Source organism: Rosa rugosa, chromosome 6 (assembly GCF_958449725.1).
Source record: "Rosa rugosa chromosome 6, drRosRugo1.1, whole genome shotgun sequence".
NCBI lineage: Eukaryota > Viridiplantae > Streptophyta > Magnoliopsida > Rosales > Rosaceae > Rosa > Rosa rugosa.
Genome location: NC_084825.1, coordinates 44,092,743 through 44,118,893, shown reverse-complemented (window position 1 = coordinate 44,118,893; position 26,151 = coordinate 44,092,743). Strand labels below are relative to the sequence as shown.

The 26,151-nt window shown below is 39.1% G+C and overlaps 3 protein-coding genes and 1 long non-coding RNA gene across 8 annotated transcripts; 2 read left to right on the top strand and 2 right to left on the bottom strand.

Moving 5' to 3' along the window:
- Window positions 1-771: 771 nt before the first annotated feature.
- LOC133715982 (uncharacterized) lies at window positions 772-5,021 on the bottom strand. Its single transcript, XR_009849283.1, has 3 exons — window positions 3,609-5,021; window positions 2,569-2,680; window positions 772-1,702 (listed from the first exon to the last, which is right to left on the bottom strand). It is a non-coding gene; the product is annotated as an uncharacterized LOC133715982 (long non-coding RNA).
- Window positions 5,022-5,765: 744 nt separating this feature from the next.
- Window positions 5,766-10,726, bottom strand: LOC133718582 (uncharacterized). Of its 5 annotated transcripts, none has more exons than XM_062145443.1 (7): window positions 10,104-10,726; window positions 9,411-9,697; window positions 8,609-8,764; window positions 7,045-7,084; window positions 6,507-6,613; window positions 6,221-6,307; window positions 5,766-5,978 (listed from the first exon to the last, which is right to left on the bottom strand). In XM_062145443.1, exons 1-6 carry the CDS (start codon window positions 10,210-10,212, stop codon window positions 6,248-6,250), a joined length of 759 nt encoding a protein of 252 aa, XP_062001427.1. In that variant the 5' UTR covers window positions 10,213-10,726; the 3' UTR covers window positions 5,766-5,978; window positions 6,221-6,247. The 5 variants fall into 5 exon arrangements, with proteins under 5 accessions (XP_062001427.1, XP_062001429.1, XP_062001428.1 ...); XM_062145445.1 differs by having other exon boundaries at window positions 9,411-9,773; window positions 10,104-10,725; XM_062145444.1 differs by having other exon boundaries at window positions 9,411-9,755; window positions 10,104-10,725.
- Window positions 10,727-11,607: 881 nt separating this feature from the next.
- LOC133716839 (uncharacterized) lies at window positions 11,608-12,345 on the top strand. Its single transcript, XM_062143493.1, has one exon. The coding sequence runs from the start codon at window positions 11,608-11,610 to the stop codon at window positions 12,343-12,345; it is 738 nt and encodes a 245-aa protein (XP_061999477.1).
- Window positions 12,346-13,246: 901 nt separating this feature from the next.
- On the top strand, window positions 13,247-17,437 carry LOC133716838 (uncharacterized). Its single transcript, XM_062143492.1, has 4 exons — window positions 13,247-13,625; window positions 13,906-13,964; window positions 14,054-15,511; window positions 15,614-17,437. Exons 1-4 carry the CDS (start codon window positions 13,247-13,249, stop codon window positions 17,435-17,437), a joined length of 3,720 nt encoding a protein of 1,239 aa, XP_061999476.1.
- The last annotated feature ends 8,714 nt before the right edge of the window (window positions 17,438-26,151 follow it).

Genomic DNA, 26,151 nt, shown 5'->3' with positions numbered 1-26,151 from the left:
CGAATTTTGCCAAAAAAGAGAAAAAGGAACATGCACATGTGTTTTAAGTAACTTACCTTCTTCAGCCTATCCGTCGACATATATATCTTGTCCATGATTTCAGGTCGAATATTGTTGGGAACAATTGAGAGGATATTATTCGGATCCAAGTCAAATTCCGCTTTTTCTTCACGTTTTTCTTTACGTTTTTCTTCTACTGCTTTCACGATCTTGGCCTTGAAATGAAGAGGGTCGAGGTCGTTTTTTTCCAGCCACGTAGCAATCTGTTTCGCATCCTTTTCATTTTTTATCTGATCTCGAAGATTAGGAGAAAGACTGGGAAGGATTTCATTCTCATCAACATAATCCTTCTTGTTTTCCAGTGCTCGAGCTACCACCTCTTTCTCGACGTCTGACTTGAAACGCTTGGGATCCAGCTCATTTTTCTTTAACCATGAGATTATCTTCCTTTCAAATTTAACCGTTAGTTTTTTTTTTTTTTTTTTTTTGAGAAAAGGGCGGTGCGGCAGCCCTCAAGCCTTGATAGCCTTAATTAAAGAAACTGTCGAATACAAGGGGGGGACAATGAGCCTAAACCCCTGATTACAATAAGTAGAACCTCCTGAAATACTATCCTGATTTTCTATTGAATGCTTGTACTCAACAAAGCACCAACTAGCAAAGAGCGCACAACTGGCGACTCTATTTGCTTTAACTGCATTAATGCAGCGGTGACACAACCGAAAGATAACTTGATCTGCAACCCGACTGCAGCAAAGCATAACTACCATATACACAGCTTTCCAATTATGATGCCATCGGACACTACATCCAGTGACACTTAAATTCCCTCTGCTACTAAGAGGCAGCGACCATTTGCAAGTGCAAGGAACTCGCCGCCTACCTAGAGCAAAGTAGGCACACAAGGTGCAAAGACTGGCACACAGGCCACTGCCTCCTACCGGAACACGGTTGGAGGTTATTACCGACAAAGCAACAACTGAAAGAAGAACAAACAAACAAGTATAAAATAAAAAACAGCAGCAAAGCCAAACAGCCGAAGCCCGGCCCATCCACCATCTCTCCCATAGGCCCAAAGCAGACGCCCACCAAGCAAGCATCGATCTGCCAACGCCGGCACCAGACCGCCCCCAAGTAGCACGACGCCGCCGCACAGCAACCCTGCACCGCCGCATCACCACGACACTGTGCAGGCCCTTCTTCAACCTGATTGGTGCCCGAAACCCGATCCAGAACCGACCAGATCGAGATCTCAGCGACCGTCCCCCAGCCCCCAGTTGCCGCAGAGCCTCCACGGTTCGCTGCCGGCCATCCGTGTCCCAGAGCCACTCCAACTGCCCCAGAAACAACACGGAATCGCACCTGCAGACCCCCGTCCAACCCCAAACCCAGATCGAACCCAGCTCCACCTGAACCCAGATCGAAACAGCCTCCTCCCACCCTGGACCGCCCTTCAACTCCTTAGCCCCACTGAACTCCCAAACCAACATCCTCTCCCGGACCGGAAACGCAGCGGCAAGAGCACCGCCGGCGTTCGGCCGGGAGAGATCGAGCTCACACTTTCCTCTTCTTTCTCGCGCGTGAGGCGCGTTCTTTTTTCTTTTCTTACTAATTTAACCGTTAGTTTAATGCTCCTCATCTTTTGAAATTTTTTCTTCCATCTTTCTTCCTCTTTGCTTGATGTTTCCGATCCCATATATATCTATTTCAGAACATGCAAGTTCTAAGTTCAGTTCATGTGATCATGTCTCAACTATAATATATACACATTAATTTGGTAAAAAAAAAAATTTGATACAAGCACATATACCAAAATATGCATTGGGTCATATATAGTTGCGGCTTCTGAGATCATTTAGGCCACAACTCAACTATGATAGATTGCACAACATAGACCTACAGTACTAGATTGCACAATATTTTTTCTTCTTCTAATTCTTTTATCAATACTTTGTTATTCACTATGATAACCTTCAAATATTAAATATTATTTAGAAGTGTAATATATGGTGTGAGGGTCTTCAAGTATTTTCATGCCCACTTTGGTTGACAAAGTGAATTCTCTTAATTATAGTATAGATAAGGAATAAATGCTAGATGCACCACAATTTGGTGTACCTAGAATGATCTAAATTAATGATTAGGAGATCGAACGATGAGAACCTTATAATGAGGATTTTCAAATAAACGGTTGAATGATTGTCCAATATTTTAGTTGATCTTTTATGTTTTTAATATACAAGTCATTTAACCGTTCATTTAAATTAAAGTTTTATTGTAAAGGTTCTCATCAAAGACTCTCCCTCAAAACTTGTATCAAACAAATGATTGGCTAAAATGTGGATAAGGTACTACGACCAAGAATTTTCATTGGCCTACTTGTGCATAAATACATAACGTAGAACATAAACAAAATTGAAAATTAAATGACTACAGTATCCAAATTGACTAAAATAGTATGTGTATCTGTGTGCGCTAAAATAAAGGAAGGAAAAAAAATAATGAAATTTTGATGAGAACGACTTTAAGCGTAAAGAAATCGTTGAATTGTATGATGTGACCACCAACCTGTAATTTTCCAATGAGATATAAGAATAGGAGCAAGCCAATGATAGAAATAGAAGTTGCAAAAATATTTTCCCATGTATTGATACTAGGCTGGAGGTTTGAACCAAATGAACTGCAAAATTGAAACGGAGAAATATATATAAAAAACGATGAGATACAAACTTGAAGTAGTATGTTTTCCACATGCATTGATTCAATCTGTTAAACAAGAGTGTCGTTTCAGCCATTTCTCCAAATTATAAACAGTAGTACTTATAAATATATTGGCTTCAAGACAGGCTGGCCTAATTTTTGGGAGGCATGAGGTGAACTATTGAAACGATAGGCCTCCACATGAAACTTGAAATACAATTTTATTTTCTTCTTCATATTTTTTGTTTTTTGTTTTTTTTTTTTGTTTTTTTGAGAAAATTTTTATAACCTAGAATAATAAAAAATCACATAAAATAAAATTTAAAAAAAGAAATTGGGTGTCAAATACCCATAAAAATAAGGTAAAAAAGCATATGAATTAAAAATATAAACAACTTCAAACACAAAAATAAAATAAAAAACCAAAAAGAAAAGGTAAAGGGGGGTAAAAATTGTTATAAAGGCATATGAATGACCAGATAAAAGAAAAAAAAAACTAAAAACAAAAGGCCAAAAACAAAACAGGGCCAGGTGAGAATCGAATCTGAGTATTTCCAAGGCCACATCAACCACTTACCACTATAGCTAAACCATTTATGTTACAAAAATTGACATGAAATAATATATATATATATATATATATATATATATATATATATATATATAACTTTTGAAAATATGAGGTTCCTTGAATTGGAAGACGCCTAGGCCCAAGGTCGGCCCTGCTATAAGATAATTAGAAACTAGCTCATAATTAAGTCCACTATCATTTTGTCTCATTAGCCTCCTTTCATAATTGGGAGGTCATGAATTCGATTCACAAATGACTTATTGTTGTGTATTCTTAGTTACATAATTAAAAAATAAAAACGAAATCAAAAATAAAGAAAACATTCAAAGGCACTAACCTCAGATTTCGCAGGGCCCACAACAAACAATTTGTTAACTTTTGTGGATAATCTGTTGATCCAGCAATTCTAGGTTGAAGGACATCAATGAATATACCGAAATCAAAGAGTGTTGTATTTTGTGGGTTTATCGGACACAAATCATATGCCAATGTTCTGCTTTTGATAGTAGGTTGACTGTGACACTCGAACGCACTAGGTTTACAGTCATTATGATCACTTAGCGTGTGGCAAGCAGACTGCCAGCAATATATCATCCGTTGGATAGAAAAGAAATACCAAAGACCTTTGAATACCTTAAAAACCAACAATTTAATTAGCTAACAATTGAACCATAGAGAAAATTTCATATAAAAAGAAATATGAGGAAAAATAAATTTTAGTCTAACAATAAATTTCCTAGAACGCGCCGCACGCGCCTAGGGTTTTCTCGAAAATTTTCTTGGGCTCGTCCGGCGGCACGTCCTTGCGGCGTTGTTGTCGGACGGGTGACCTCCTATCTTGCCGTCCATCTTCGACGTGTAAGCATAGTTTCGGTTAGATGGCTGGGGGCAGGGGCAATAGTAGCAACTATCGGCAAGTGGTGGTGGTTTGTTTGGCAGATGGTTTTGGTTGATCTAGTTTGGGTCGCAGGTTCCGATTTGGTTGGTTTGGTGATGGAGGGTGGGCGGATCTGCATGAGATTGCTGGCGCTGGGTGCTGTGGCGGAGATGGAAAGGCGGGCTTATGGCCTTCGTTGTTCGATAGGTGGTTGAGCACTTGAGCGTGCAATCCAGATGCAAGTTATGGGTTGAGGAGCAGAGATCATGGGTGGGGCGACGGTGGCGACACGACAGAGGTCAACTGCCAGGGGCGGTGGTGGTCTGGAGGATGTGCGACTGCACTGGTGATACCACGGTGATGGGTTTGGTCTTTGCAGATTAGGCCCAGTTTGGCCTAATTTTATTTTTCTAGTTGTTGCTATTTATTTTTATTTTTTAGTTCAATTGCGCCTTAGGCGAGTAATAAGTCCCTCAAGCATAGGTTCTGTAGGGCTAGTCGGGCCTTGTGTCTGTGTGTGCACTCTAAGTGCCTTATCTGGCCTAGCGAGGCGACGATTCATAGTTAAATGGTCGCAACCTCCTAGTGACAGGATGAAACCAAGTGGGTCGTCGGATTTATTCTCCGGCGGCAACATAGTAGGAAACCTGTGATTTTGGTAATTATGCTTCATTGTAATTGAGTTATCTTTCCGATATGTCACTGTTATTTCAAAGCAAATGGAGTAGTCTGTAGAGCACTATTTGCTAATTAGTGATTGTTAGAAATTTAGAATACATGTATTTTGTAAAGACTCCTGATATCATTTCGGAATGTTCTCTAAATGCTAATTGTAACCAGAGATTTAGGCTCAATGTCCCCCATTTGTATTTGAAGGTTTCATTAATTAAGGTTTGAGAGTAGCCGCACCAGCCATTCTTTAAAAAAAATATATAAAAAAATAAAAAGTAAGTTCTCATTTGACAAACAAAAAAAAAAGAAGAAAAAAAAATGAAGTCTTATGATCATAGGTCGCCCCCGGCTTCAATGCTCATGCAAGACAATAATCAGATTGGAGATCGTTGACTTATTTAATTTAGGTAATCATCATTTTGATTCTATCTAACAAAGTGTTTTTGTCCCTCTAATTTCACAGTTTTGGATGACTACATAGTTTTCAACATCTTAAATGAATTATTGTACAATATCACTACAAAAAAAAATTGCAATGGCCACGGCGCAATGCCGTCGCAAAAGCCTCATTTGCTGTCGCAAAAGAGCATTGCCGTCGCAGAAGCCTCATTTGCTGTCGCAAAAGAGCATTGCCGACGGCTCTGCGACGGCAATGCTTCCGACGCCGTTGGTGGCGTCGCCAATGTTATTTGCCACGGCAATTTCCCGTCGCAAGACTATTAGCGACGGTAAACGTTTGCCGTCGCAAGAATTTTGCAACGGAAAAATGCCGTCGCAAATACCAATGGCGACGCCACCAACCGCTACTGAAGTTTTTTGCCGTCGCCAAAAGTCATTTGCTACGGCAAAAATGCCGTCGCAAAAATATTATTTATGAATAAAAAAAAAATCGACATGCAAATGCATACCGATTTTTTTTTTTTTTTTTAATGAATGAAAACTATACAAAAAGGAATGAAGCTTATATAAAAGGAAATGTTACACTTTAATTTTCCTCATAAATGTTACAAAATGAATATTGAAGGTTCTACCAAAATTTACAAGATCGATAATTAAGCTTTACAAGTTAGTTATTTTCCTCTACTTCAAGATGAACTTTGCAGGGATCTTCCTCGATCTACTTCATGTACCAATTACTCTAGTGTTGTTGCAAGCCTCCTATAACAGAAAGTCAGAAATCTTCAAGCATTCATTAAAGAAACAAAAAGCTGGAAAATTAATGGGAGATGTACACATGACATAGATATTGTTCATACCAGTACATACAATTAATATTTCACTTGAACTCTTAATTACTTTTTGACATTTTGAGTCAGCAAGTGTGCTAAATCCAGGTCTTTCTACGATTAAAGCTAGAGTAGTTGATTTGAAGAATGCTAAATCCATAGTTCCATACTTACCTCGAAATATGTCTGAATTTCCATTCATTATATATCATGAAGATCCCTTCCAATTAGTTCCTGAATAGGGGGCTGCTGCGAGTAATCCTGAAGGAACACGAAAAATTATTCAATTCATATGCACTAGGAATAGTAAATTATGCAACTGCATCAACGTAGACCAACTGTTTTTAAAATGGCATAGTCGAACTGCAGCGTCACTATAGTATCAATTGCAAACCAAATACAATTGATAAGTTCCATAGTTACAGACTAGAAATAAATAAAAGTATCTTCTGAACATTACCAGAATCGTACTTGAGGTGATATGTTCCCCTACTTGGTTTGTTACTTCATGCCCCTCCTCACAAATTTCTCCATAACAATGTTGCCTTAAGGCCAAAAGTACTGCTCCTGTATGTTTACGCAGGTAAAAATTTAATCAAAATCAACTTAAGCACCCAATTGCATAATATAAATGCGAAACAGATTCCAACTTCGCAGTGGCTAATCTAACCATTATTATATATTTACCATATAGCAAAAATCGATAGCAAAAGAAAATTGATAAACAATATACATAAGAGCTTGTAAATCAAAAAGGAAAATATCGAATAACAAAAATAAGAGGTTTCTTCCTAGCTTCTGGGTGTGTGAACGTATGGCTGCCAAACAGATAGAAAAGCCAAACAGCACTGATTTCTAATGGGTATAATATACACAATTAGTCAAACTATATACTGCACATAATTGCATATACACGACCCTTCAGGCATGAGCATGGAGAAAAAGGAACCAATCAAATCAATGAATCAACACAAACATTATTGATGAAGAAAAATTACCAGCTAGGGAATCCTTGCGCTCCAACCAAATAGTAGCCACCTGCAAGACAACCATAATAAACAGAAATCAGAAAAATTGTTAGCAGAGTAGAGATATATCCATTAAAGAAAAAATTAAAATAAACAACAATTAGAGTGAAAAGACATCCTTAAGGTTGAATCTAAGATTGCAAATCTTTGTTTTTTTGGCATCGATTCAGCACAGTAAAGCAATTGTAAACCATCGAGACATGAAATTTCAATTCTTTGCTCATCCAATCATATGTCTTCCGTACTTTGAAACTTTTATACCCAGAATCATAGTAAAAGTGATGAGTAATTGTGAATAAAGATATTATTATACAGCATCCAAACCCAGAAGCTGATGAGATGGGAATATGGAAGTCATCAAGCTTCTCTCGCGGCCGTAGAATAGATATACGAGATGACGGATATCTAAGAGATGAGATATTCAAAGTCCTACTGAGAGAGAGAAACAGAGGGATAGTCAAGTACTATTCTTAATTATAATTCGTAAACTAGCATGAACAATTGAGCTAACTATCAATTGTGAAATGATAAATTTTGAGAAACAACCAAATCAGCCACACCAGCATATAGCAAAGATCAAATACCGAACTCTTTATACTATCTCAGATTTCAAACTTAACCAAAGTATTAGCAGTTTGTGAACATATACTGGATATTAGGTATGGAGAGATTACTTCAAAAGAACTTTTCTTTTTAGGAGGCACAAATGTATCTACTAAAATGTAATTTAAATTCCAATATTGCAATGGTAGAAACCTATGAAACTTGACAAAATTACCTAAACAAACAAAAGACTACCAAGGAAAATAATACCAACTCCATTAGTTCCTAAGATTCAATCAGAAATCTATCAACCAAGACCGAATTTTCATCAGAGGAACATCTGAAGCAAGAAGAAGTGATTCTAGGATATGTGTCTCCTCATGGATCTCAGAAAAATTCACAGGCAGAAAAAATAAAAGCTCTCAAAAATCCCAACAGGCCTCCACACTAAGCAAGGAACATTAAAGACAAAAACATAAAAAACCAATCATTGACATCACTTACCAAGTATTAACTGTGACTTTTTACAGTCAATATTTTAGAAGTGTAATTGAGGTGAAAATAACCGTATAAAAAAATTAATGTGAAAATAACTAGCTTAAAACAATAGTAGGTTGTAAATTAATGCTTCCTCCCGTACAGTAATCAACCAAAGTTACTACATTGTTGATTAAAGATTCAAAATATATTGCAAGACTAGTACATAGCAGAAACTAAGAAAATTATTCCAAAAAGAATAATTATCCTTTATGGCTCCTTGTTTTCCATGGTCATCTGATTTCAACAAATGGGGTACCAAGATAATTAGATAATGCATGACAGCATGAGTAACACATGTAAGACATTTACCAAACACTGGGGGAGAGAAAGACAAGATCATCATGCACTGAACCAGTATGGCATAGATGATGAGTATTCATTATTGAAATGGTAACAATAGGAATGCACTATTTAGTAGAAAAGACAAACAATTACTGCATCACTTTCTTACATGTCCACCAAACTCTGTTGTTATCCATGTAGGCCTTGGTTTCACATTGAACTGCTTCCAGCACCACTCTTGAAAAGAGGAGAAATTATAATCATATGTTTGAAACATGCTTCTATCTCGGCTACTAGACATTGGCATGACCATTTCTGTGCAAGCCTGTAGGAAAGAAAAGATGGTTTTATGAATGACGATCAAGACCTTCTACAGAGGAAAGATAAAATATTGAAGAGTAACAGCAGAATGAATTACAGGATTATCATGGCCTAACACACTTCATTTAAGTGATGTTTTAGAAAGATAAAATATTGAAGAGTAAAAATAGAAAGCAAGCTCAAGCATACCAACAGCCCAAAGAAATGACAAAGTGGGTAGTATGTGTTCTACTATGTTGACAGAGTTAAGTGCAATGAGAAGTGAAGTGAAGGTTCCCAGAAATCATGTGCGCTGCAGATCCGTTATTCATTGGGGTATCCATAAACTATCATTGTACATTGATTCCTCATGCAGTTGACCAATTAAATTCAACTTTTAGTTTGGCAAATTGTAAGAGATATAATGTACAGTGACTGTCACCAGATCGACACAAACTCTTAAACCATCCAATAAACCTGGACTACTGAATTTGAAGAACAAAAGATTTGTGAAAAAATACAAATTTATGGCAGATGCTATAGTATATTTTAAGTGAAATAACCTGTAAATAAGAATGCAAAATTACACCACCTATATCTACCTAATGTAATAGATAAAGCATGATTGTTCACAAACATGAAACAGAAATCTTGGGAGGTGAATTGCATACCAAAACAGGAAATCCGACAAAGATAGCTCCAGCAACACTAACTACAATCGCCAGAGCAGTGAAAGCCAAGGAGCTGAAGGCATCAGATATCATACCCAGCGCATAGGCACTAGCTCCAGCTGCACCTCCAAGCATTGTAGTAGTCACCGAAAGGTAATTCAAAGGCGGAGGCACCTGAATGTATCTCCCAAATGAATGGAAAACAACTCTACTCTCCAAACAGATTACAACAACCACCAAAGCAACGGCGCCATTCATTACAACAACAACCACCAGGCCATTATTTGCTTACATTCCAGTGTCAAAAGAAACCCAAATTCAAGCATAGTGAGGAACCCTTTTCTTCTATAATGGATATGCATACTCAAAAATGAAATCCAGTCAATCAAGTAGTTCAACACATATATACCATTCTTTACAAGCAACCAAAAGTCACTAGAAGAAAGAAATTTTCCAACTTTCATAAGCAAAACAATGTCTTGACTGAACCTAAAACACCATTTCAATTCAAACCAAAAACAAAAGGATTTGACATGTAGAGAAAAGAGGGAAATTGGTCATCAAGTTTGCAACTTTTATACTTATTTCTACATTCTAGTAGATCATAACTGAAAACCTCAAACATAAAATTGAACACCAGTAATAACAAGAAGCCCAAAACAGAAACCAAGCCAAAAGAGATTGAGAACTAACCAAGATGCGAACTTTCCGAGAACAGAGAAGAGAACGCATCCGAGTTCAATTGAAATTCCTCATGAATTCCGCTCGGACAGAACGAATCTCTCACGAATGACCCAGCCATTAAATTGGACGCATCTGAGTTGAATCGGATTCAAAGAGAGAGGGAGAGGAACGACTGAAGAGAAAACCAAATTGAAATAACCAAAAAGAATAATCCCTGGATTTAGACCAACACAGTGGCCACCAAGTTCTGCGATGTTATTTGTTGGGTTAGATCCAGAACGAAGAGGAAGAGAAAGAGGGTTGCGGTAGAGATTGAACAGAGATTGAGGGAAATAGGCTAGGGCTTTTTGATTAGAAAATAGATTTAATAAGAGAATTGGGCTCGTAGCTGTTCTCTCATGCGACGGCATTGTAGACGCAGTCGCCAAGTATGGAAGGTTTGCGACTGCAAACGTTCGCCGAAGAAAAATAGGCTACTTTTGGCTACCCCATTGCCACGGCGTAGTAATTCAGTCGCAAGTTTTGTGACGGCGTAACTTTGCCGAAGCGAATAATCAATTTTTAGCGACGGCAAAAGGATGCCGACGCCAACTGGGGTAGCGGTTGCAATTATTTTTTGTAGTGAATTAATCATTCTCTACCTATAAGATGAATGGTTCTGTATTGACGGAGTGATGATAATCAACGTCTAGCTTCTAAGGTAAAATTAACCATAGTGCACTATTTCGACGTTAGAGTAAACCTTAATTGAGATCACCTTATCCAACCAAGTTGGATAGTCATGATTAATTCAAACTAAAATTTACTCTTTTTTTTTTTTTAGTGGAAACTAAATTATAATTAAAAGACTTAAAAGACGATACAGTGAAATTTAAACTTACATTGCTGGCAAGGATGTACATGAAGAAACTGAGTCCACCTTTAAGCCATGGTTCCCACTTTTCAAGAGAGCTCGGGATTTTAAATTCCTTACAAGCAAGGTAGATGCAAAATACTCGTGGCACATATTGCAATACAACAAGAGAGTTCATAATAATTGTACTCGATCTCGAACCCCACATTTTTGTAAAGAAAATGATGATTACTACCTGGACGCGTAACAACGTTTATCTGTTATTAAAATAGACAATAACAAGGCAAAGTCATCCTTAAAGGACGTTCTCGGGAAAGCGAAATGGGTTCGATTAATCTCTCTTACCTGTGGAATAGGAAGAACTGCTAAAATATGAACGACGAGCAGCAGTAGCGGACCCATAATTTTTTTCATGAGGAGGCCTAGATTAAAAATAAAATAAAATAAATCACAATATCACACGAATTATCATATGCAAACAAAATATTTATTATCTCGTGGTAAAACGTCCCTTCTCTCTGTCTTTGAGGGTTAGGGTTTTTCTTTCTTCACCTTCGTGAAGAGTGTCCAGTGCTTGGACGTAGTAGTGGCTGACTTATGTTCTGGTGTCTTGAGGGTGTTGTCAAGGGCTATCAGTTTGTGTCTCAATCCTTTTGCACTATGGAGGAAGTTGTTGGGACGTTTGCTCGAAAGCTTGCTTTGACGGAGACGGAGGTTGAGGTGGTGTTGCCGGAGGAAGCGGTGAATGTGGGGCCGCAGCGTTGGTTCATCGTTTGTGAATTGCTCACTCCGAAACCTTTCAGGGTGGAGTCTCTTATTAACACAATGAAGGGTCTCTGGATCCCCAAGTCGGACCCGCCGGATCGAGGGAGGATCGTGGCAACACAGCTAGGGGATGGAAGGATGCTGTTCGCTTTTAAGAGGGAAGCAGATCTAAAGTGGGCTATCAAGGGCTGCCCTTGGTCGTTTGATAAAGCTCTGTTGGCGGTGGCGGTAACAGATGGACGGGAGGACCCGTCTAGAGTTTCACTTAACACCCAATACTTCTGGATTCGTATTCGAGGCCTTCCACCGGTTTACCTGGAGGAGAAATTGTTGGACAATACGGGGAGGTTGTTGGGACAGGCGATTGGAGATTTTGTGCGTGCTGTTAAGGGTTGTGGGGTAACCTGCCTGGGGGAGTACCTAAGGATTAGGGTGGGAGTGAGTGTGGAGGCTCCATTGAAGAGGTGGGTGAGTTTCAAACCGGTGGGGTGGTTGGAGAGGAAGAGTTTTGATCTAGAGTATGAGCGGCTCCCACACTTTTGTTTCTATTGTGGGTTGCTGACGCATACCGGAGGAAGATGTCCTCGCCGTGAGTCTGGCGGCTTTCTGTTCCAGCCTATGATGCTCTGCTAAATGCCGAGAAAAAGGAGGAATGGTTGTTGTCGTGGCTGAAAACATCCTCGCAGAGCAATGCATCTTCGGGGGGAGGTACTCGGTTCGGTTTGCTCTCCAGGAAAAAGTCGGGCTGGATCATGACGGCCCCGGAGCTACCGGTCTTGGGCTCGGTCTGACCTAGAGGGGAGTGGGAAGCCGATGACGTCTCTCTGGTACCTAGAGACGAGGGTGATATGGAGGTGGATGGGGTGGAGTCCGTCGAGATGGCAGTTCGGGGGACCACAAAGAGGCGGAAGACGGAGCTGGTGGACGCCATGCGGTCGCCGCCGGTGGATGCCACAGTTGGAAGGAGTGAGTTACGGGATGTGCCGGTTTTCCTCGCCACGAATTTAGGGTCGGCATTATTGGAGATCCCATATCAGGGGGATGCTTTTGGAAAGAAGATGGACTTACAGTTGACTTCAGCGGAGTTCTTGCATTCCAATCCGAGTTTGCTGGAGGCAAGTTTAAATGAGGAAAAGCGGGATCCGAGTTCCCCACAGGGAAAGGAGTTATTTGAAAATAAGCGAGATTCGTGCTGTAATACTGCGCCCACCTCTTTGATGGGTTTTGGGCTGACTGAATCCAGTTCTGGGCCTAGTGGGGATCCTACAATCTTGGAGTTGAAGAATTTTGGGCCACGGATTGGTTCTCAAAGTAGTGGGTCCAGCTTAGCCAAAAAAAGAGGGGTCGGTCTTGGATTGGGTGCTGAAAGTAGTTTCAAGAAAGATGGAAGGTCGGTGAATAAGCAAGGAAAGGCAGCAAGGACAGGATTTGTTGTGCGCAAGTCTGTGGTAGTTTCTGCATCTCCTACGAAGAGTCATGGGCGTACTCCTGAACGCTCTTCCGTGATGGGTCCGGACTTGACCCATCACGAGCCATGAATGTTTTGTCTTGGAACTGCCAAGGGCTAGGCAACCCTTGGACAGTTCGTGGTCTTAAAGGGCTTGAGTCCCTCATTCATCCCTCTTTGATTTTTCTGTCCGAAACTAAATGTACTGTGAGTGAGATAGTGGATGTCAGAGTTGAGCTGGGTTGGCGCAATGCTTTTGTTGTTCCTTGTAAAATTAGAAATAAACGCGGTGGCAAAGGTGTGAGTAGGTCTGGCGGTTTATGTCTTATGTGGAAAGATGATGTTCATGTGTCTCTTCGAAGTTACTCTGATAATCATATAGATGTTGTAGTGGGAAGTGCTTCGAACCCGAAACGATGGAGGTTCACCGGGGTTTATGGCTTTCCGAAGACCGAAGACCGGCACCGTACTTGGGATCTCCTTAAAACACTAGGGCAGCAGTGTTCACTTCCGTGGGTTTTGGGGGGATTTTAATGAGATTCTTTCTAGTAGTGAGAAAGATGGCGGTCCTGCACGTTGTGAGCGACAAATGGAGAGTTTCCGGGAGTTTGTTGACCTTTTCTCTCTACGGGAGATCAAATTCTCGGGGCCTTGTTTCACGTGGAGAGGAAAACGGGGTGGTGAAGAGATAAGGGTAAGACTTGACCGTTTCCTAGTGAACAATAGTTGGTATGATCTTTTTCCAGTTTCAAGAGTTATCCACCAGAGTCCCAATAAATCTGACCACCTTCCAATTTTGTTGGAGGTAAGAGAGTGCCGCCCACAGAAGAAAAAAAGAGGAAAAAGAGCTTTCGTTTCGAAGAACTCTGGTTACGGGAGGAGGATTGTAAACAGGTGGTTGAGATGGGGTGGAGTTTTTGTGAAGGGGATAATCCGTTCTTGGTTGTTTGTGGAAAGATTAAAGAAACGCGGCGTGCTTTGCAGGAATGGAGTGATGCCAAGTTTGGGTCTTTGAGGGAGGATATTTCAATTTTGCGGGATAAGTTATCTGTCTTTTATGAGCCTACCTTCTCTACTCCTCCTGATGAGGTCCGGGTTCAGTTAGAGAAGGAGTTGGATGAGCTTCTAAAAAAAGAGCAAGACTTTTGGCGGCAAAGAGCAAAGGTTTTTTGGCTTCAAGAGGGTGACCTGAACACTCGATTTTTCCACCAACGTGCTAGTAATAGGAGGAAGAAGAATCGGGTTAAAGGCTTGTTCAATGATAATGGAGTGTGGTGTACCAATGATGGGGAAATTGAACAGATTGTTTTGGGATATTTTCAATCGTTGTTTAATTCTTCTCAACCTCAGGGTATTCATGAGGTTGCTTCCTCTCTGCCTCCATGTATCACTGATGAAATGAATGTGTGTCTTTCTAGGGAGATTACAGTGGATGAGGTGTATATGGCACTCAAACAAATGCATCCAGCTAAAGCACCTGGCCCGGATGGCTTTGCTCCGTGCTTTTATCAGCATTTTTGGAAGTTGGTTGGCAATGATGTGACTAAGGCTATCTGCTGCTTTATGGAGTCTGATGATCTGTTACGTAGCGTGAATCACACTAATGTTACACTGATTCCGAAAGTTAAAGCCCCGGAGTTTATCCATCAGCTTCGCCCTATCAGCCTCTGCAATGTTATTTATAAACTGGGTTCTAAAGTCCTTGCTAATCGCGTGAAGCCACTGTTGAAGAGCATCATCTCACCATTCCAAAGCGCCTTTGTGCCGGGAAGGCTGATATCGGACAATTCCCTGGCTGCTTTTGAAATCTCCCATTTTCTCAAGAAACGTAGGAGGGGACATGTGGGGTTTGGGGCTTTGAAGTTAGATATGAGTAAGGCGTACGACCGGGTTGAGTGGTCGTTCCTACAATCTGTGCTTTTGCAGCTTGGCTTCAGTGTTGTGTGGGTAAACTGGGTTATGAGATGTGTTCGGACTGTTTCGTATTCATTTGTTATCAATGGGGTCCCCAGAGGTCGAGTTATTCCGGAACGGGGTCTTCGTCAAGGGGATTCTATATCCCCCTATCTCTTTCTGGTTTGTGCAGAGGCGTTATCTAAGATGATACTAAGAGCCGAAGAAGACCAGAGGATTCACGGTGTCCGTTTATGTACAGGTGCTCCCTCTATCTCACATTTGTTTTTTGCTGATGACGCTTTCATCTTTTTCAAAGCAGAATTGGAGGAATGCCTTGTCTTTAAAGAGATTTTTGACAAGTATGAAAAAGCATCGGGCCAAGCTATTAATTATCAGAAAAGCTGCATCTCTTTTAGTAAAAATGTTAGGAGAGATAAACAGAATGGCTTGGCAGATGTACTGGGGGTGTAGCGGGTTGACAAACATGATAAGTATTTGGGGTTACCCACGGAGTTGAGCTATTCAAAGTCAGAGGCGTTTAATTTCCTTACTGAGAAGGTTCGAAAGAAGACACAAGGGTGGAGGGAGAAGTACTTGAGCGCAACTGGGAAAGAGATCATGATTAAGGCCGTGACTCAATCGATTCCGACTTATGTCATGAGTTGTTTTGAATTACCTAAACACCTGTGCTTTGAAATGCATAGACTGATGGCTCGTTTCTGGTGGGGTGATAAGGTGAATGAGAAGAAGATCCATTGGTTAGCATGGGAAAAGTTGTGTGTGCCTAAATCAGAGGGAGGACTGGGGTTTCGTAATATGGTCCATTTTAATCAAGCTTTGCTTGCAAAGCAAGGCTGGCGACTTTTGCAAAATCCTGACTCTTTGCTAGCACGGTTGTACAAGTCACGCTATTACCCGAACTGTGACTTCTTGGATGCCCAATTGTCCAATGGTGCATCCTATGCTTGGAGGAGTATTATGTTCGGAAAGGAGCTGCTTCACAAAGGGGTTCGTTATCAAGTTGGAGATGGTACTCGTATCTCAGTGTGGGAGGATCCATGGCTACCTCTACCCTACAGTTTCAAGCCATTCTCTCCACCGATGGAAGGGTTGGAAACTTTGAAAGTAGCGGATCTTATTGATGAGCATGAGTGGGTGGTGCCCTTTCTTGATGAGATTTTCACTCCTCTGGAAGTGAGCCTAATAGCCCAGATTCCTCTTAGCATCAGAGGTGCGGTTGATCGAGTTGTATGGCATTATGATAAGAAGGGGGTATACAGTGTTCGAAATGGTTATCATATTGCCCGGATGGAGGAGGGCAAATCTGATCAGAGGTCTACTTCGGTGGGAACGGTGGGTACGAAGGGGAAATATTGGAAGCTGATTTGGAACTCCAAAGTTCCTCCGAAGGATCGTGTGTTCATGTGGAGATTAATGAAAGAAATATTGCCCACAAGAGGGCTACTGGCTAAGAGAATTTATCTCCCGGACTCCTGCTGCGTGTTTTGTCATAAGGAACTTGAGATTGGCATGCATTTCTTCCGTGATTGTGACGTAGTTGCATGGTTCTGGGTCTTCACGTCTCTGGGTTTAAAGGCAAGGAATGTTCTAGCAAGTTCTTTAGAGGAATGGATAATGAATGTAGTGGACATACTTAATGATGGTCAAAGGTGTGCTTTCTTTATGGCATTATGGGTCATATGGTCTGAACGCAACAATATAGTGTGGAAGGGAAGTGTGTTTAATGCTGCATGTGCTGCGCAATGGGCCCAGAAATATCTAGAACATTACCAAAGTCTCCATAATCATGGGAAGACCACGTGTAGAAGGAAATTGGCTAAGTGGGAGAATCCACCTAGTGGCAGACTCAAGGTTAATGTGGATGGAAGTTTCTGTGCTGACCACGGGGATGGTGGTGTGGGTGTGGTAATTCGTGATGAATATGGTACTTGTCTGGCTGCTTTTGCGAGGCACTTTCCTCATGTCTCTTCTGCTCTTCATATGGAGGCTGAGGCTGCTAGGGCAGGTATCCTTCTTGCTATTCACCAAGATTTCTCTGCTTTTGATTTAGAGTGTGACTGCTCTATTGTGGTGAATGCCTTGAAACATGGGATGGAAGATAGATCTGATATAGGGCGGATTATCGAAGATTGTAAGTCTTATTTGACGTCGTTACACTCTGTTCAGATTAGGCATATTTTCCGGGAAGCAAATGGTGTAGCCAATAGGCTTGCTCACCTTGCTAGTATGAATTATCTTGACGATGTATGGTTAGATGAGTCTCCTGCGATTATCCAGGATGTACTCTACGAAGATTCTTGTACTATTGCTAGAGGTCAAGGTTATATGTCCCCCTCTATGCATATTTCAATTATTAATTAAATAAGTCAGGCGTGGAGATGAGCCTCCCAGCTTGACTGGGTTCCAAACCCCTTCAAAAAAAAAAAAAACAAAACAAAAACAAAATATTTATTAAAAATTTGTTCACTACGGACTTTAAATACTAAAGAGGTAGACTATACCTTTTTTTCTTCTTATAGAGTACATTAATTAGGACATGTATATTACAAAAACACTATAATCCATATAAACTGTGAAGACCATTTTTTTGTGATTTTTCTTTGCTAGAAGGCCATTTCTTTTTTACTATCTAGGCAGCCATTGAACATGAACGTACTGTATTGCCACTTGATGTATAATTATACGTACATTTTTTTCCCGCATTTTCAGGTGGGGCCTGAGATCCACCTGATTCTTCCATGGCTCCACATTTGACGAGCATCATGCATGACTCCCAAATCTCCTTAGCTGTTACCGGCAAAATAATAATAATAATTAACGCATTTTTATTATCATGTAAGGAGACCGAGATCTCTTAAATAAGGTTGTGTTAGATTAATAAATACGAACTTTTCTTGAGTTCATAGATTTGAAAAATAATCTTGACTATATAAATGAGATCTGTAAACGATCGTAATGCCACAGCTACAATCTTCATGTTTTTGTCTACTCCAACGCACTTCATGTTGTCGTTTAGGATCGGGATGTAGAGGAACAAAGGATCCAGCAAAACAGCAAGAACGCATGATATTGCATATATCATATCCCTCTTTGGACTGTCTTTTGCCTCTGAATTTGACTCTGGAGGCCCCTCGCTCCTATCAAACAAAAAGAATGAAGTGTTAGAGTAACACAAACAAACATCCATCATATACATTCAAGAAACACAAACCATAACTCGATGAAGAATTACTAACCTGATGATGTAGAAGCCATCGCAATGCCGAAAGCACAAGTCTTCTGTTCTCTCCAATGCTTTAGTAGTCTATAATGGGGTAGACAATATTGCTTGATTAATTGTGAGAACAGGGACCTTGCTTTATATATGAGTTGATGATTCCTAAACCTTCCCATAAAGATTTCCTTGTGAATCATGGATTCAACTCCTCTGCAAAGCATACTTTACTTCATGTCTTAGTAAACTAATTATAGTCCACATAGAATTAGGTTTCCTCAACCTGCAAAGAGTATAATCACACTTTCCTTATTTGCAAGTTATCCGGATTGCATCACATTGTGTAATCCTTAATTCTTGTTCCTAAGATGATCTTATATTGTGATTAATGAAGTTCCATATTGTATGATAGTCCAATTAGGTTTTACATTCTCCCACTTGGACTTTCATACTAGCTTCATTAACCAACAAAACAAGATTTACAAGAACTCCTTAGTGATCACTTATTATTACACAATAACGCAGAACCTAATTTCAAGACTTTCACAAAAATAATTGCTGTAAATGAACCATAGAAAACTACCAAAGAAAACTGACAATGATAGCACTCTATGATCACAAGAACAGAACTATAATCATGCAAGTCCCCAACAGAACATGAAAATTAACATATGAGGCGTCTGCATTGTGATTTATACTTTATACCTCACACATGGTCCTCCTTTAGCTTCTAAAAAGTTTCAGAGCTATAAATGCTTCAAATTGAAGCCTGCAAAATCTCAAAGAGAATCCTGATCCTCTGCTCACTGTCCAAAACCAAAATGACAGTTTAGTATGGATCATAAGCAGCTGCTCTTAGTCTTCTTATCCTGCATAAAATCAAATTTCCAAACACAGGCACATAGATACATATATTTCATAATTTACTGCAGTAATACAAACACCAAATTCAAGCTGCAATAATAAAACTTAACTGATAGTTCATCATCCATATAAATCAGAAAATACAAAGATGTTCTTTAATGAAAATTACATCCAAGCTGAGCTTCTAAAACAAATTATGAGCTCCCACTGATTCAAACAACATCTAAAGACTCAACTAAACCCATATTCTTAACATGTTCTTTAAAAACTGCAACAGATAATGGTTTAGTGAATGGATCAGCCAACATATCCTCAAAAGACACATGCTCTACACAAATTTCATCAAGCTTTACTTTCTCTCTTACCAACAGATATTTTGGATCCACAAATTTAGATTTTGAAGATCTCTTATTGTTCTTCGAAAAGAACACTGCAGCACTGTTATCACAATATATTGGCAAGGGTCTGTGTATGGTATCTATAACTTTCATGCCTCTAATAAAATTTCTAAGCCACACTCCATGAATAGTTGCCTCATATAAAGCAACAAATTCAGCATACATGGTAGATGTAGTGATATTAGTCTGTTTCACACTCTTCCAAGAAATAGCGCCACCAGCCAACATAAAAATAAAACCAGAAGTTGATTTTCTTTGTTGCTGAACCTTCTGCTTTCCCACAAAATCTGCATCAGAGAAACCAAACACAGCAAGTTCTTGACCATCTATCTTCTTATACACTAGCATATAATCCTTGGTTTTCTGCAAATATCTCAAGACCTTTTTTCCAGCAACCCAATGTGCATGTCCAGGATTAGTTTGAAATCTTCCAAGTATTCCAACTGAGTAGGCTATGTCAGGTCTAGTGCAGACCTGCGCATACATGAGGCTGCCTACCAATGAGGCATAAGGCTTATCCTTCATTGCTTCTTGCTCTAAGCTGTTTCTAGGGCATTGATCTTTATGCAACATATCTCCTTTTGTCATAGGAGCATCACCAAGAGCACATTTTTCCATCTTAAACCTCTTCAACACCTTTTCTATATAATTCCTTTGAGATAATCCCAGAAGACCTCGAGTTCTATCCCTGACAATCTCTATACCCAGAACATAAGATGAATCTCCTAAATCTTTCATATCGAAGTTTCTAGACAGAAAAGACTTAGTTTCATTAAGCAAATTTAAGTCACTGCTGGCAAGAAGAATATCATCCACATACAAAATCAGAAAAATAAATTTGCTCCCACTAGTTTTCAAGTATACACATTCATCAAGAGGATTTTCTTCAAAACCAAACTTTACCATCACAGAATCAAATTTTAAATACCACTGTCTCGAAGCTTGTTTTAATCCGTAGATAGATTTCTTAAGTTTGCAGACTAACCTTTCATTCCCAGAAGCAATAAACCCCTCAGGTTGTGTCATATAAATATCCTCATGCAAATCTCCATTCAAAAAGGCAGTTTTAACGTCCATTTGGTGTAGTTCCATGTTATAGTGTGCAACCAAAGCCATAATAATTCGAAAAGAATCCTTTGTTGAAACAGGGGAAAAAGTCTCATTGTAATCTACCCCTTCTCTCTGTGTAAAACCCTTTGCCACTAGTCTAGCTTTATGTCGTTCTACACTCCCATCTGAATTTTTCTTTGTTTTGAACACCCACTTGCAGCCTATAGGTTTGACATTAGGAGGCAACTCTGATAATTCCCAAACTGCATTGTCACTCATAGATTGCAATTCAGACTCCATAGCTTTCTTCCATTGTTTAGATTGAATACTATCTACAGCTTGTTTGTAGGTGACAGGATCACTCTCTTCCCCTAAATCAAAATCTGTTTCTTGTAAGTAAACTATGTAATCATTAGGGATTGCTGACCTCCTTACTCTCTGTGATTGTCTTAATGGTTGAATAGGCTGTGGTTGTGGTTGAGGTGGAGGTTCCTGCACTACAAGTTGATCTAGCATCTGCGGATCATGATTGTGATGATTTTCAATGGGAATGATCGGCTCAGGAACATGGTTTTCCAGATTTTCTTCATCAGGAAGTGTACTAATAGAAGAGTGAACAACTGACATAGGTGAGAAGGAGGTTTCTGAATTTTGATGTTGCTGAGATAAACTTTTAGCTACTGCTTCTTCTTGTTCTATGAGAAAATCGCTTAAATCCTCCTTTTCTTGCAACTGAGTTTCTTCAATAAATTTAGCATTCCTTGTTTCAATGATTCTCAGATGATATTTGGGACAGTAGAACCTAAAACCCTTAGATTTTTCTGGAAAACCTATGAAGAAACCACTGACAGTCTTGGAATCTAGCTTTTTCTCCTGCGGATTATATGGTCTAGCTTCAGCCTTGCTTCCCCAAACGTGTAGGTGTGCCAAACTAGGTTTTCTAACAATCCAAAGTTCAAAGGGAGTTTTATCTACTGCTTTACTAGGCACCCTATTGCATATATAATTTGCCGTCTTCAGTGCCTCACCCCACAAAAATTTAGGAAGTCCAGTAGTGCACATCATGCTTCTAACCATATTCAACAATGTCCTATTCTTCCTCTCAGCTACCCCATTCTGCTCAGGTGTCCCCGGTGTTGTGTATTGAGCTACAATTCCACATTCCTCTAAGAACAATGCAAAAGGTCCTTTATGTTGCCCAGTTTCATCATATTTCCCATAGTATTCACCTCCCCTGTCAGATCTCACTACCTTAATTGTTCTTTCCAACTGATTTTCAACTTCCATTTTAAAAATCTTAAATTTTTCAAGTGCTTGTGATTTTTCTGAAATAAGGTACAAATAACAAAACCTAGAATAGTCATCAATGAAGGTGATAAAATAGTGGTTCCTACATATGGTTTGGGTAGAGAATGGACCACAAATATCAGTATGAATTAGCTCTAAAGGTTGCAGACTCCTAGTTGACCCTTTCTTTCTAAAGTTTGTCAGCTTTCCTTTAATGCAATCAACACAGACATCATAATCAGAAAAATCCAAAACAGGCAAAATGTTTTCTTTGATTAATTTCTGCATTCTTTCTTTAGAAATATGTCCTAATCTTTTATGCCAAAGAGTAGAAGATTTTTCATTGATTAAATTTCTTTTGACACCAGCAGATTCAACAAGAAAAGACTCATTTGGATATGAACATTCCAATTGCCACAAGCCATTAAATCGAAAAGCATTGCCAACAGCAGAATTATCATAAAATAATTTCCACTCAATTTTATTAACGAAAAAACTGAAATCATTGTCAACAAGTTGAGAACAAGAAATTAAATTCCTTCTCATGGAAGGTACATAGAAAACATTATCCAATTCTAACAAAAAACCAGATCCTAACAAAAGCCTAACAACTCCTATGGCCTCTACTGCAACCTTCATTCCATTCCCTACGAACAAGTTTTGTTCTTCTTTATTTGGTGTTCTCCTTTTTATGAATCCCTGCAAGGTATTAGCTATGTGAATAGGGGAACCACTATCTAGGCACCAAGAATTAGAAGGAACATGTACTAAGTTAGACTCAAAGCAAACAAAAACAGAAAACATACCCTTTTTTGTCAACCAATTTCTGTATTTGTGACAGTTCCTCTTTAGATGCCCAACTTTGTCACAGAAAAAACATTTGAAAACATTTGAGTTGGAAGTTTTGTTATCCTTAGAAAAGTGAGATCCTCCAGCAGAAGATGAACCCTTAGAAAAATTTTTGAATGTAGGCTTCTTAACTCCATAGTTCTTTGACTGCCCTTTTGTCACCAAGTTCACTGTGGCAACAACTTTGCCTTTCTCCTTCTTAATCCTATCCTCTTCTTGCACACAAATGGATATGAGTTCATTAATCGTCCACTTATCTCTCTGAGTGTTGTAGGTTGTGACTAGTTGACTAAACTGAGGAGGCAGAGAAGAAAGAGCTAAATAAACTAGCCATGGATCTGCTACAGGAACTTCTAGAGTTTTCAGCTTACTTGCAATATCAATCATCTTCAAACAGTGCTCCCTAACACTTCCATTACCATCATACTTCATGGTCGAAAGGGTATTCATGAGATTTGTTATTTCAGCTTTATCACTTTCCTTAAATTTTTCTTCTATGGCTGCTAAAAAATCTGCGGCTCTCTCACAAACAGGAATCCCTCCCCTTACCGTATCAGTCATTGCCCTCTGCATAATCTTGATGCACATCCTATTGTTGCTCTCCCATTTTTCAGCTTTATCCTTTTCAAGTCTGGTGCTAGTATCAGTAATTTTTGGTGGTTCGGGAACTCTAAGTGGCAAGTCAATGTCCATAAGTCCTAGAGCTATTTCTACATCTTCTTTCCACTTCTTAAAGTTGCTACCAGTAAGTGTTTCAATTTTTGTCATCTGACTCATAACTGAAAAAGAAAGAAATAACCTTAATAAGCACTCAGTAAAATTCATACATTCTGTAGAAAATATGCATGAAACATTCTTTATCAAGCATTTGAGTTCATTCTTTAAATTTTAACCCCATTCTGCAGTTTGCTTATTGCACAACACATATGAGCAAGAAGATACAACAAGCCTTTAGTTTCTTTACCATACCACCAGAATTCTTAAAACACTAGTTTCTATGAATGTTTCTTTGCTGTGGCTAAAAGAAAACACCCCCACGTTATGTGTTTTAATGTCTCTGTAATGTGCCAATTCTATGCCTTACTAATGAAATTTTAAACCTTCTGTGGAAGAACATTCAGTAGCTCAGAATAGAATTGCAATCTCAATCTTAAATCCTTGAGTTAAGAATTCCAACAACATAACCACTATGGTGAGAGACATTACTGAAATTCCTAAAACGAGATTGAGGTTCTTTAATGTTTGTTCATACAGACAAAAAGCTTTTATTTTTATCAAGGTTTTGCAGCGGAAAAAGAAAAAAAAATTTGAAGAAATTTTGTGTGTGTGAACAAACATGATGAGAACTTTAGGATATCTTTAGGTGGATTGACCAATCTGTATATGAGTGCTTGCTTTAGTTTTTCTTATAAAAACACAGCTCCTAAAAAAAAAAAAAAACTTGTTCTTTAGGATTGAAACTAATTTGCAATCCTGACAGCTAATGATAACGTAATACCATATAAGCAATCAAACAATTCAATTATGTAATCTAATCAAGCAAGAACAATACGATATAACATGCTTTTCACTATCCATATATCACAAAAGCAATCAATATCCCAGAATCGAAAAATTTCATAGCAGAGATGAAGAGTTCAAGAGTTGTGTACCTTAAGCAAATTGTTCCTGCATATTAGTGCAATTCAAAATACATACACCCAAAAGAAGTCATCAAGCATCATGTGTATTGAAAATTTGGAGCAATTCGAAAATTATCTCCAGAAATTAAGGAACCCAGAAAAGTTCCCCTTTTGTGTTTTGACGTGAAGAAGAGAAGCGAGAGTAGAAAATTTTTGTTCGTTGTTTTTGACTTTCCAAGATACAACAACTAATGGGCTAAGTGGGCTTCTAATTATCCATGAGTTTTTCATAAACCCCCTTTTTTTTTTTTTTTTTGTTTCTTTAGGTTTTTCAACACCAATAAATAAATCTTAAATTTAGGTTCGGTTTCAAAAAGCATATGATAGGCTCTGATACCAATTGTTAGAGTAACACAAACAAACATCCATCATATACATTCAAGAAACACAAACCATAACTCGATGAAGAATTACTAACCTGATGATGTAGAAGCCATCGCAATGCCGAAAGCACAAGTCTTCTGTTCTCTCCAATGCTTTAGTAGTCTATAATGGGGTAGACAATATTGCTTGATTAATTGTGAGAACAGGGACCTTGCTTTATATATGAGTTGATGATTCCTAAACCTTCCCATAAAGATTTCCTTGTGAATCATGGATTCAACTCCTCTGCAAAGCATACTTTACTTCATGTCTTAGTAAACTAATTATAGTCCACATAGAATTAGGTTTCCTCAACCTGCAAAGAGTATAATCACACTTTCCTTATTTGCAAGTTATCTGGATTGCATCACATTGTGTAATCCTTAATTCTTGTTCCTAAGATGATCTTATATTGTGATTAATGAAGTTCCATATTGTATGATAGTCCAATTAGGTTTTACATGAAGAAACAAATTAAATTAAGGAGCCACATGCAAAAGCTATATCATGCATGGTTATGCATATATACGTACTGATACAAAATAAAATGGAAAACAGAGGGTCGTCTAGTTCAAAGAAACTAACCTTGCATCTGTCGTCGTATCTTCCGAGTTGTTCCGACATGGTGGCATTTCTAAAGCTGTGTGGGAGCAGTTGGCCATGACTCGAAGTACTTAGCTCGGACACAGTACAGTGTCGTCGACCTCTGAGACTAGCTAGCTAGCTAGCTAGCTCTGAACTGTGTTGATAGGATTGAATTCTTTTCAACACAGAACTTGATTTGTGGAACTGAAAGTTTTCGTATCAAAGTAACATTGTTCGATCATATTTATAGAATCTAGCAGTCTGTCCACCGACATTTCAAGAATTGACTCAAGGTAAAGGAGTCGATTCTTGAGGACTTACAGGACCTTCATTCCACATGCATGCAATGGATGTAAACATGTTAATCGACTAAGACCATAAAAAAAATAAAAAAAATAAAATAAAATAAAAAAAAAATTCACCAGATAGAAAAGACAAATTAAACTAGAGAAGTCAATTATAATGCTTCCAGTAGGATCGAGGTACCGAACTAGGAAGACAGGTAATTAATCAAATTTTAGGTTTGTGGTCTAATTTCGACTCAGTTGCAGTAGGCCTGGGCTCGGGTCGGGCCGGGCTTGAAATTTGGTGAGACCGAGACCGAGCCCGAAGTATTCGGTTCGGGCCGGTTCGGGCTTTTTCAAGAAAGCAAACCGACAGAAACCGACCACATTCGGGTCGGTTCGGTCTTTCGGGCTTTTCGGGCCCAATGTGCAAAGTTTACAAAAATTCAGTCAGAGGCAAGGTTCGAACCCCCGACCCCTTGCACCAAATCCTTGCTCC

What these genes read in the sequence shown, in the direction of transcription:
- LOC133718582 (XM_062145443.1), bottom strand. Translation starts at nt 10,212, where the DNA reads ATGGCTGGGTCATTCGTGAGAGATTCGTTCTGTCCGAGCGGAATTCAT. An exon ending in CTCGGAAAGTTCGCATCTTG is followed by an intron (nt 9,698 to 10,103) that starts GTTAGTTCTCAA and finishes CTGGAATGTAAG; the next exon opens with CAAATAATGGCCTGGTGGTT. An exon ending in TCACCTCAAGTACGATTCTG is followed by an intron (nt 6,308 to 6,506) that starts GTAATGTTCAGA and finishes GTGTTCCTTCAG; the next exon opens with GATTACTCGCAGCAGCCCCC.
- LOC133716838 (XM_062143492.1), top strand. Translation starts at nt 13,247, where the DNA reads ATGAATGTTTTGTCTTGGAACTGCCAAGGGCTAGGCAACCCTTGGACA. An exon ending in GAAGACCGAAGACCGGCACC is followed by an intron (nt 13,626 to 13,905) that starts GTACTTGGGATC and finishes ATCTTTTTCCAG; the next exon opens with TTTCAAGAGTTATCCACCAG. An exon ending in ACCTTCCAATTTTGTTGGAG is followed by an intron (nt 13,965 to 14,053) that starts GTAAGAGAGTGC and finishes GATTGTAAACAG; the next exon opens with GTGGTTGAGATGGGGTGGAG.
- LOC133716839 (XM_062143493.1), top strand. Translation starts at nt 11,608, where the DNA reads ATGGAGGAAGTTGTTGGGACGTTTGCTCGAAAGCTTGCTTTGACGGAG.